The 12,855-nt window shown below is 35.7% G+C and overlaps 1 protein-coding gene across 1 annotated transcript in view; it reads left to right on the top strand.

Annotated features, from left to right (window-relative positions):
• The window catches only part of LOC105830683 (netrin-1), a 227,519-nt gene that overhangs the window by 163,426 nt on the left and 51,238 nt on the right, over nucleotides 1-12,855 (top strand). The window contains exons 3-4 of the mRNA XM_028189330.2: nucleotides 7,708-7,857; nucleotides 9,302-9,394. Coding sequence (XP_028045131.2) covers nucleotides 7,708-7,857; nucleotides 9,302-9,394 — 243 coding nt within the window. The remainder of the gene's footprint in view (nucleotides 1-7,707; nucleotides 7,858-9,301; nucleotides 9,395-12,855) is intronic.

Here is a 12,855-nt window from a genome sequence, read left to right as displayed (position 1 = left end):
ACCGAGAAGCGGAATGACTTGAAGAGCCGGCGAGCTTGTCTCTCTGAAGCCTCATTTTAGCGGGCACTCGTGATCCGACCTGCAGCCTCGTCTCGCTGGAGGGCGGTGGAAAAATTACATTACGAAAAAGCAGAAGAGATGAAAGAAAATACGATTACGCGTTAGGTTTTCAATGTGAAACGCGCGGAAAGCTGCGTGTTACGTAAAGTTACGCCTTTTGAAGAAAAAAAAAAAGTTCGGTACGTAACTGTACGTTGATTAATGCCAAATGAATATATAAAATATTTGTGAGACTAATGTCGTTACATTAACGGGATAAATGTTACAACCTGTGAAATACAAATTTTAGGATAAATACTCTTTATTTTCTAGACGAAAAAGAGAAGAAACTAAGTCGAATAGTAACTAGTCGAGGATAGAACTATCTAGACAATATTATTATTCAAGAAACATTGCAAAACTAACTCGACACTGTTATAACAGTCCATCATTTGTAAGAGTCCGAGTTGCTCAAAATGCAACAAGCGTGATCTTAGATTCAAACACAGGAAAAGGTATTCGCGTAGATGAACAGAAGGTAACGCGAGCGAATGGGCAGAAACGGTTGACCATGCCGGACATTACCGTATACGCCTCGGCTCGTTACAACAACAAGTGGAGCCATTAGAGATCGCGCATTGCGATTTCTCTGAAGCGGAACGACCGTACATGCGGCCGCGCGCGGCACTGAAGACGGATAATAGTTCAAGTTAATAGTTTCCAAAATCGGGCCGCGCGGCTGCCATTGCGTCGCTGGCGTGAAATGCGCAAGTAAAATGTATAACGACCATGATTTACGGGGCCCCTCTTGCTCTCGCGCGCGCCTTCCTCTACACCTCCATATGGGAAGTCTCGGAGTCATGTTTATATTAGCTGGCGATAAGTGACACGCCGGTATGCCCGCTCATTTCGCAGGCGTAAACGTGAATTACGGCGCTTCACCGTGCTTCCTGAGCGTGCGCCGATCATTCGCGCGCGTACTGACCTTTCGAGAACGTATCTGAATACCGACCACCTTAGATACTTATCGTCGCTGTACACGCACCGAGAACGAGCCCGATTCTGAGTACCGAGCAGACTTGTTGCATGAAAATAAAAAAGACAGAGAAAGAGAGCCGTGCGCGAATGATTAAAGATGACTATTCTTCGTGTTGTTTAAAAAAAAAATGCGTATCTTGTTTTAGTTCTCGTAGACTTTTTTTCATGATTTATTTCTCAAACTTGTTATTTTCATTCAACAAAGCGGTAGATGATGCCAGCAACAAGTCGATGAAGAGATTTAAAATTAGAAAATTTAACAGTAAAAGCTGTTAAATTTTTTATCAAGTGAACATTATATTTCATAAAACATGTTGTCATTTTTATTAGATAAATACAAAATTTGAGAAAAAACAAAGTTTGCAAGAAATAAAATTAGTGTGGCTTGTTTATTTCAATAATTACAATTAAAAATGTAAAAAATCATTTTCCGATCTTTTAATTGTAATTCAATTTCAATGAAACATTAAAAATCGTTGCCTTAGAAATTAAATTACAGGAAATATCGACAGTTCTATAATAGTGAAATGCAGCGTTAAGATAAATGGTATTGAAGATATATCTTTATTCAATGCTCGCGTATTATTCAATGCAGCAATCGAGGAAATTTATTACATGAAATTTCTTTCTACATTTGACTAAGAATAGACTAAGACTATAAATTATTACTCATGACAGATTAACAATAGGAATTCCGGCGGAATCTTATTTCGGCAGTGCAAAATAATCGACAGCAACGAGAACAACAGTACAGTTCAAGTTGACAAGCAATTCTGAATGAGTAGCATGTGCCCCTAATTCTGGATTAGATTCCACGTGAAAACGCGGCGCAACCGGCTCGGATTCTGCGCCGCCGGCGCGATAATCCGACAATTCTCGCTTTCAATTCTGGCGATCGAGTTAACGTGGAATAGCAACGTGCATCTAGAATAGCTGTCTAAAGATAGGAGAAGATCTATTGTACACGGACATCATACGGTTGTTTTCCTCCTTCTCCCTTCGCCTTAATGGATTTAACCGCCGTCTGCGCACGCGGTGTCTTTTTCTTAGCTTAGATCTCACCACTAAGCGAGAGATAGGAGACAAACGAATTAGTTTCTTAGCGTTACAATCTGCAGAAATATGCCAAGAGATGGCGAGTGAGATATGAGACACTTGCGTGCCAGTGAAGGGTCACCGAGGGAAATCGTAGTCATTACCATTGATGCGAGTTCTACACGTCTCGTAACAAGCGTGTCTTCATGTAATTCTTTTCTCCCGCAATTTTAACATTTTTAGATAGTTTGAGTTGTTCCATTCCAAGTTAGAAAGATAGATTAAATTGTTCTCATGAATTATGGAAAATGCGTTTTTAAGAAAGTACTACATGAATACTTTCTATGCAGATGATTCTTACGTAAATACAAAAAATCTAAAGGAGTATTCCTAGACTTATTTTACGAAGAAAAGATCATTTTACCAACATACGTTCTAAAGTGCTTCGCTTTCAAAATACAGAGTGTCAAAGTTGAGAAAAAATATAAAGATTTGCATATTGCTTTCTCATAGTTTTTAAGTATACAATTTAGAAATTTATAGACATTATTTAAAATTGCGTTTTTACGACGTTTAAGAACATTTTGGACACGTTGGCAAAAACTAAAAACAAAATTTTTATACGAAAACAAAGCTTCCTCTATGAAGAAGCAAAAATTTCGAAAGTGTTAGAAAATGTAGGAAACGCTATTTTATTCAAATTTGTTGTGCGCATCTGTAGTATTGAGAATCATTTTCTAGTATCGAAACGTTTCTACTCTGTTAAAATCACCGATGAAATCCATGTAACATTAGCTACTTTTCAGATCGCGTGCAAGAAGTATCGATCTCTCGGAACGTCTCCTGCGTAATTTGTTGCGTAACAAGATAATATGATACTGAAAAAAGTTAGTTGACAACCTCATTTAACGAGTATTACATTTAATCGTCCAACTTTCGAACAGCCTTCATCTGATGTCGCATGTTTATTCTTAGAACTGCGAAGATTGGCTCAAGGCTTTTCTTTTAATATAGACATCGCAAATCATTAAATGTTTTTGCTTTGTCACTATAATCTATCAAAATACGATTGTTAAATTAATACGTATTTATTTTTGTATATGTACATGCGTATGTATTTTATTATTAAAAAATATATATTATTTAAGTATTTAAATCTCAGAAAACAAAAACATTTTAATAATGTAACAATACAATTTCTAATGTAACCGCAGACCTTATTAAAATTTGTAATTCAAGATTCTATTTTCAGCCATGGACTCTTCAATTCACAAACGTTTATTTTGTGCTTAACTATGAAAACGTATGGAATGAGATACTAAAACCCGAGTAATCTCCAAGTCCAAGGCTATCTAATAATATAGCTATGTTAATTCACAATTCGTACGTGTAAATAAGCGATATAAAAGGCGGAAACAGGTGACACGAATTTTGTCACTTACAAAAAAATTAGCGCTTTCCAGCGCGCAATACCGTTGCACTAACGGTGACGATCGATTTTAATGATATCCAAGAATCCTATAGCGCAAATGATTTCCACACGCGGTTGTATTGCCGATGCTTTCATCTCCGACATCCCGTCTCTCGGAGTTGCATAACGAATTTATAGGTAACGAAAGGGCCGGTAACGAGGGAACAAACGGCTCCTTGTCTCCGGAGACAAGTCGCGCGGATACGAAACAACCGTTATGGCGATTTAGGTGTCGAAAGTCGGACGTCGTTTCCAACCGAGACGGCGGCAATCCCCGGCGGCAGCGACGATGGCAGCCGTCGCAACGTAGTAATCCTTGAACCACGCCGCCGTGATGCCTCTAATCACTGTTTATGACATTTCTAATGACAACGCCGCGTGACCAATAAACCGTGTCGCGACCTCACACGTCCACGGAATTGTAATCTGCACCGATCGAAGTAGCTCCGCGCACGTTCGCGGTTGATTAAGCCATTCGTCGCGCAGTCCAAGTTAAATGGAGCTAAATGATAAAACGTGGCAGAGATAACGAGAGAATCAGTCACCGAATACTGGGAAATTTCTTCAAAATTTTTGTAACGCGACACAATGTGGTTTCTTTACGAATTTTATGAGGAAAATGTTTCTTTCTCCAAGTTTTCTATAACCTAGAAAATATATATTCTGATAAAACAGTTTAAATAATTGACAGTAATTTTTTTATTGTTTACATAATTAATAAAAAATAATAATTTTCTTTATTGTCTTAAAACATGATAGGATAAATTAATTGTTAAATTCGTAATATCAAATTGTATCAAATTGTATCTCTTTCACCTAATTAGTTTTCTTTTTAATTATTCCTATTTTTTCATTATTCCTACTCGATATATATTAATTAAATACATTAATTTAAAATGTATTAATTTAGCTCATTTATTTACTAAATGCATTTATTAATTGCTTAATTTGAAAGCAAGCAATACAACCACAGAAATAGACTTAGATGTATTTATTTAATTACACGTTTTGTGATTAAAACAATAAATTTTGAAACACAAAAAGTAAAAAAAATAACGAAACTGTTATTTTACACAGAGAAAAAGATTTCTTTAAATTTAATGAACCGTTTTGCTCGACTATTCCAAAGCGTTATTTCTTTGTTTCTAATAAATTTTATTAAATCTAAAGAAATCTGTTTAAAATTTATTAAAACCAAAGAAATATATGTTTTGGAATAGTCGAACAAAACTGTTTATTAAATCTAAAGAAATCTTTCTCTCTGTGTACTTAATTTAAGAGATTAGTTTAAATTTAATTATTTGAACATTCAAAGTGTTAAATTGATTTCGGTAGCGAATAGCTAAATAAGATCGCGAACGTTGTTGGCATCAGCCTGCACGAAATATCGGCGAGTCCAATTTATGTCAAGCGCTAATCACGAAGATATGTACCCGTAGCAATAAAATTTTTATTGGGCGATTGTATTTTGATTGCGCGCCATGAATCTAAGCCACGGGCTCGCTCGGCTACGTTCGAACGAGCGATTCACGTCAATCGGCGCGAGCCGACGACGATTAAGAATTATGTGAATCGTGTCCCCCGTTAATTTTCGTGGGCCGTCCCGCGGAGCAGATGGTAATTTATACCAGCAGCGGAAATTTAAACGGAACGTTGCCTCGTACACCACGCGCGATACAATTAGCTCTGGTCGACGAGAGCGAATTGCGAAACAGGATAAGGATCAATTTTGTCCCATGGCTACTCTGGAAAACAGTGAAATATATGTGAGTCTTATTTAATTAATATACTCCGACTTAAATTAGGGAATAAAGTAATTAGTATTCGTTAATTGCATCGAGAATTGTTTTTCATAATTTTGATATTTTAAAAACAATGCATCTATCGTAAAAATAATTCAAAATGAAACAAAAATACAATAACGGCACAAAATTTATCATTTGAGTTAAATTGTTCATTTAATAAGCTTTGTGTTTTTTTCTAAAAATGTCTGAAAATAGATTTAATAATTCGTTGATTACTTTTTAATCATCATATATCTCGTAGTTTGAATAATGAGATTCATTTTGCACGTTACTGTTAATTTCAGTGCTTTCTCGTGCGTGACATAAGTTTTTCATTGCTCTGTATTATCAACACGATGCAATTTACGACAAGGATACATGACTACAATTGATTACACACGGTTATCGTAAATCAAGCGGGTGATTATTATACGATGAGCGCAATTTTGTTGCGATTATTGGTTGTAAATCGCAGCCGGCGACGCGCGACTCTCGAGAGACGGAATGCTAATGCACGTATAATTGTGATAACATGTACCGTGATTCTATGTTGCTTCTTTTATTTTCTGCAGGTTATTTGCGTTTTATGATTGACACAGGAAAGAAACACGCACAGAGAAAGTGCCATTCCTGTAGTGTTTAACTAATACCTGTTATCGTTAAAATGTAACTATAAATCAATTTTGTTTATTACTTCCCTTTTGTCTCGCAATTTTCGGGATATTAATTGTTATGCTCAAAGTGTAATAACAGCACCAGTAATGACATCATTTCCAATTTTCGCCTTTAACATAAATTAAAGAGAAATTGACGGCCCTCATTATAGAAAGTGGGCACTCGTAAAGATAATCGTATTGTTGTGTATTCATGCCTATATGCAAAGTATAACTATCCGGTATAACTAAACGTGTGGCCTCGCGAGTATTTATTAGCTTTTCTCCTCAGCTCAAGAGAAAATTATCCTCATCAACTAGTCGTCAGGGGGCTTAAGCTTTCTCTAAAGTGTGTCTTGATGGGCAGTCCATTCGTCGAGGAGGCGCGCCAGATCGATTTTATAAATCCTCCAGAATGACCTATGGAGATTCTTTCCGTCCTACGTGTAGCAATCGCGAAGGGTTTTTTAATATATTGCACGCGCATGCCTTACGCAAGATTAGGCCGCATAAAATTAGGATAAGGCTAGAATGTGTATTCATCGCGATTCCACAGTCCCCCTCTATCGTTTACGATATAGAACGCATCACGTACAGAATGTACGTACTACAGAATGTCTCATTTAAAACACAAATTAACTCTTTTAATGAAATTTTTTAAATATTTTAAAATTAATTTCTCTCACAGAGGAAATTTTAATGCGTACCGTCATCCTTTGCAATTTCTCAATGTGTAATATTTTTTTAATCAGCTCTTTAATTAAAATTCTGTCTACAATTTTGTTAAAATCTGATAAAGGAATAATTTCATTGTCTATTTGCATCTCTGAAATTTAGTTTATGGAAGAATATTTTGTTTTTAATTATTTATAATTAAAAATTTATTAATTTTTCTTTTTTTTAGTATACAAAAATTTTAAGTTAATTAAGAAATTGTAATAAACATTTAAATTTGATTTGATAAAAAATGAGACACACTGTAGATCTAATTTTACTAATCATATTTAATGCAAGATATGTTTAAATTACACATTTATCTACTTTATCTTCTAATATATTAATAAGATTTTTATTTCAATAAGACACAAACTCAAATGCTCTTGAATAGAATTTTGATAATATGTTTCAGTAATATGATCTTAAATACTTAATAAAAATTAAACGCGAATTCGAAAAATCAACTTATTTAACTTCTATAATTAATCTTGCCCAAAAATTTCGCTTACTTTCAATTTGTCGATAATCACGCTTATTTCCGCCACATTAGTATACTCCTCGTGTCTCGCTCGTGGAAATAAATCGTGGGGCTTTTATCCCCCTTAAGATCTTCCGTTTATCCGTTATTCCGAGCTGCAGCCAATGGCCAAGGTCCTTTTGTAGGCGCCATGTAAAGTCCGCGCTTTATCTTAATTTCAGGTAGCGGATCGTCACGCCTGTTTGGCTATCTCCATCATTTTCCGGGTCGCCTATCGGCGTTGTTTCTTAATAGAATGAGCGTATCTCGAAGGTGTGGCATAACGAGATTATGCAGTCAACAGTAAATTTGAACAATATGCATTAATGCGAATGGATTAACGCGAGCGGATCTAATAAGGCCGACTTGATTAAAGCTCTCTTTCGCCCAAATCTCTAATTATCCTTTGAAGTGACAGTTAATTAAATAACGGCCTGCTTGTTACATTTACAGCGTGTGACTGCCATCCGATAGGAGCTTCTGGAAAGACCTGTAACCAGAGCAGCGGCCAGTGTCCCTGCAAAGACGGCGTAACCGGTATTACTTGCAACAGATGCGCCAGGGGCTACCAGCAGAGCAGATCGCATATTGCGCCTTGCATCAGTAAGTACACGCCCACGCGTGCATTCACCATGCTTGATACCCGGTTTCATTGCCGCGATTTATCTTTTATTTCGATTTCGTTTCCGCCGGCGCTCGTCATCCCCCTCCCCCTTTCCCTTTCGAGCCCGTTTTGTACGAACTACACCAGGCACACCGAGTACAACGAGAACGGCGAGGCTTCCGACTGCAGAGAATAAGAGAAAATTCTCTATTTTTCTATAAGATGACGTTTCGATGCATTCCGTTCAATGCATTCAGTTTTGAGAAATGGCAGAAGAATGCGGATTTCTTGCATATTTCCCGCATTTCTGAAGAAGTCCGAATTCTTTCGCAGTTTTTCAGAAATAATGCCTCGAAGCGGAAAGAGATTTCAGATATGAATTACACGAATTCAATAAATAAAGGAGAAAATGTATCACAGGTCATTTGCCGTCAATGCGCGACTTATCGCTACGTATATTCGCGTACACGCCACGCATACAAAAACGCGCGATGTTGTTTGACCGGAAAGATCGAGCGCAAAAAGTCTCGCGCCAAACCGATTTCACGTTCGATCTTTTAACCTGCTGCTACCAGGGTGGCGGGAAGGTTGAGCAAAAAAAAAAGAAAGAAGAAGAAGAAGAAAGGGAGATACCGGAGCCGCTCGACCACACCCGTACTGCCCTCGAGAATGATCGATCGATCGATCGATCGGCAGGAACACGCGACGATCTCGACGCCGGATCTCCTCGCCCGCTTGTCCAATTAGGCGAAATTTGCGAAAACGTGTGTGCGCGCGCGCGCGAGGCCCAACCCCCGCTCCGCTTCCACCGCCACGGAGGCTTTTAGTTTCAAATCGAGTTTCAATCAAGAACGTGTGTTCGTGTCACGAGAGATTACATCGTTACTCGCCTCACTGAGTACCTCGAAGACACGCGGCGCTCGCGAATTTTATCATGCGTGAAAGACTTGCGGGCAGCGCACGCAATTAATGTGAGGCGAATTAAAGTAATATTGTGCCGTGCGGTTGTTTGTGCTTCGAGCAACGCACTCGGATTTCGCGGCGCTGTCTCTAATTAAATATACATCAAATATAAAATAATAAAACGCTTTTTAGTAAAATTTATTAAAAGTATAATAAAATTTACTATACCTTTAGTAAATTTTACTAAAAAATATAGTAAAATTCGTCGAGGTCACACATTATCCTACAATTACCAGATTTTGAGGGAAAAATTTTAAGAGAAAATTTTTTCCATGTTCTTCTAAAAAAGCATTTACGTTCCCCTTGATCTGTTGTTTGTTAATAATTTACATATTTCCGAGAAGCTCGGGGAGTAAATACTTTTCGTAATTTCTGCGTAAAAGAGAAACAATTATCGATCCGAACGCGAAGTTCTTGGCACGAACACCTGCGGGATTAACTCGGTCTACCATTCTTCTCATTTATCCCGTGTTTCTGCAGAGATACCCAGGGTCGTGCAGACGCAGGGCACGGCTGGCGAGGAGAGCGGCGAGCACGAGGACGACGACGAGCGCGGATACGATGGACGAGCTGGTAAGTAAGTGCAAAGTAAACTCAAAGGTGCGTATACACTGAGCAAATGAACAACGAACAGCGAACGCGAATCTTCAGACGCCCGGATTTATTTGGCGCGTTTTCGCTCGAGTTGGCACCGCGCCTTCGACCAGATTTGGTTGCATACCTTTTGCAATTCAATTCAATTACATCTGGTTTCGTACAAGATACAACTATCGGTCGTATCACGTTTCTTAAGCAGTTAATTAAATTATTAACTTAATTATAATTATTTACTTATTAACTGAACCTCACAAAATGTGAAAGCTTTGTAAAGGAAATATTCTTTCAAAAGAAATGCATTTTGTAAAATAATCTTTCTTACAACTTTTTATAAATTATGAATTTTATGGATTTTTCTGAAGGTGGTACTAATTTTTGTTAATTTAGAGGAACATAGAGCCACTGCACCAGTCAATGAACAAATAAAAAATTGAATCAATTAAGAAACAAATAAAAGCATTTAATATCATTATATTTTTTAGTAAAAAAGTGACATTTTTATCAAACTTATATAAAAATTAGATCTAAAAACATTAAATTGCAATTTATTATTTTAAAATTTTATTAGTTAAATATTTTTTTTAATTTTACTGGTGATTATTCAACGATTGACCCTACATGTATTAAATTTCCTAACGTTTACTATTATATATACATTTATCCCAAACTTCAACTACCGTAATAAACTATTTTTGATTCGTTGTATGTTCATTCAGTATATACGTACTTTTACACGCAATTCTATTTTGCTCGCTTACATTTAATTATTTTTCGACCGAACTACTTGACATCTTCTGAGTGTTACATTACGACGCCGCATCGAAGTCTCCACTGATGATGCTGAGACGAAAAAATCACTGGCGAACGATGGAACGTAAGGAGATAAAATGAATGAGTAGGAAAGCAAGAAGGAAGAGAAAGAGGAATAATAACATCTCGTGCCTCTCGAGAGGCAAACGATGTTAGCGTAGGTCGGTATTCTAATGTCACGTATTCAACACTAAATGTTGCTGTCCGATTCTGAGTTACATTTGTCTTGTGCGACGTTTTAATATGAACGTGAGATGAGAATCAAGTAGCTGCATTAAGCGCTTGTAAGTATAAGATAAATACGAGCACAACGATTTGCTAAGTAATTTGTGACGGTGTCACGAGTCTCTTACTGCATTGAAATGATATTAAAGAAATGCTATTCCGAGAAAATAAATTGTCAGAAAAGCACATGTGCTGCGATATCAAAATCTAGTTTCTAAAATATAAGTTCACTTGATTTCTTTTTTTTTTAAGATCGCGAGAAATTTGCGCTTTGCCCGATTGGGAATTATTATAAATAAATTTAAAAATAATACTACAAACAGTGAATGTTTCTTATATTTTAAAATTTTCTATTGCTAACGATACTTTTTAAATGTAATTTACGTTCTCATTGCATTAATATTTCGTATTTATAGCATTTTCTTGACTTTAGGAATTAAACATTTCTAATACTTCATCAAATCTCTTACGAAAACGTGAAAAAAACTAAAAAGCAAATATATTATTACAAAATTCTACGATATTTTATTTCGCTATTGGAAAAAATATCTGCAAAATACAAAAAAATTATTCATGAGAAAATGAAAAAAACTTTTCAAGTTTATAACAGTATTAATACCAAAATTACGTATTAAAGAGAGGAGAGAGATTCTATTTTGTAACTTTACACTAATGTCTTCCTAAGAAATTGTCGGTGAAAAGATTTGAAATTTGTTTTCTTAACTCGAGTTTGTAATGAGAAACTGCTGAACTTTTAAACACGCATTGCGTACACAGCCGAAGAGACTTACGAGTCTGAGCTTGCGCGTGATCGCGTTATTATTTCCGCAAATTTAACAGGGATCGAGATGCAAGGAAGTCGATTTGGATACGGGTTTCGTCGCCACGTGGTAGAACGGAATGCGAGGCGCTATGTTAATTTAAGTAGACAGAGCAGACGGAGCGAGCGAGAACGAGAAAGAGGGTCGGAACGTCTAGGCCGCTCGGTCGCAACCTCTCAGCCACCCCTAATGGCTTAATTAAAACTACCCTCGCTTGCGGCTTGCCCGTTTACTACAGCATTTTCACTCGCGTAGATGATGCACGATTTTCAGCGGCGAGCTTTTAGCCGTTCGAGCAACTGAACGAATTCGAATCTCTGTTTGCGATGTCGATGTATCTCAATAAATCTAGCTTTTAAATACTCATGATTTTAATATTTTCTGAAATATTAAAATCGTTCAGAGGAAGCAAAACTGACGAAATTCTCTTTTATGCAGGTGCATATAAAATATACTTCACTCAAGTTTCAAAACAGTTCTTTACTATAACTATTTTAAAAGTTACTATTAATTAAATTTATATTGCGTTTAAGTTATCAACATAAAGTTATCAATATAATAAAACATATTTATTTGTTGTATAAAATCTGTTTTATGTTATGAGAGGTCTGTGTTGCTTTGAATGAATATTTTAAACGTATGTGTTGGCACGTGCAAAGATACGTTTGAGAAGAAGGAAGAATTAAATAGATTAAACCTTAGATGCCACCGATGTACATTAATGTAGTTATTGTTCTGGAATTTTAATGAAAAAGCTTAATTTCCTAATTTAGTGTCCTTTCCATTTAACACTGTCTTAAAGCATTGCAGAGAGTATCTTCCAATTTTATATAAAAATAAATTTTTTTTTTCTTGTGTTTAAAATTAGTTTAATTTTATATAAATTAGAGATGTTACTTTTGACAACTTTGAATATTCGAAGGCTTGAAAGAATTTAAAATTTCAAAGCTTCAAATCTTTGAAATAAACCTTAAACTTCAAAGCTTCAAACTTTCAAAGTTCAAAGTTAACTTCAAAGCTTCGAAGGTTTTAAGGTTCGAACCTTCGAAGTTTGAAGTTTACTTTAAAGGTTTGAAACTTTGAAACTTAATGCTTTTGAACCTTCGAATAATCGAAATTGTCAAAAAATGACAACCATAATATAAATTAGTTTCTTGTGTTACAGCTCTTGAATAAAAATATAAAATTCAAAATAGTACATTCTATGATCAATGATGAATATGAAAAATTGTTTAGCATAACGTAAATAATTTCTTACTTTCTAACTGTTCTAGATTATTTTTAAATCAAAATTTCAAAAATTACGTGTATTTATAATTTTATAAATATATATATTTATATATTTATAAATATAAATATTTATAATTTGTATGAGAATTGTTTTTATCTTCTTTAAATATCTCTCATAAATTTATTTATATTTTGTAACTGTATTAAATTTGTTGTTCAGAAAAATTATTTCAGTAACGCGTTTGTCTCATGATTACCCGATAATATAAAGTCCATATCGGATACATTGTGACAAAAATCTGAGTAAACGGGCTTTCACTTGGCTGTTACAATAATCAGATAAGATGTTGA

This window comes from Monomorium pharaonis, chromosome 3, assembly GCF_013373865.1.
Source record: "Monomorium pharaonis isolate MP-MQ-018 chromosome 3, ASM1337386v2, whole genome shotgun sequence".
NCBI classification, from domain to species: Eukaryota; Metazoa; Arthropoda; class Insecta; order Hymenoptera; family Formicidae; genus Monomorium; species Monomorium pharaonis.
The sequence above is the reverse complement of the archived record's forward strand: the minus strand, read 5'-3'. Positions and strand labels throughout refer to the sequence as shown.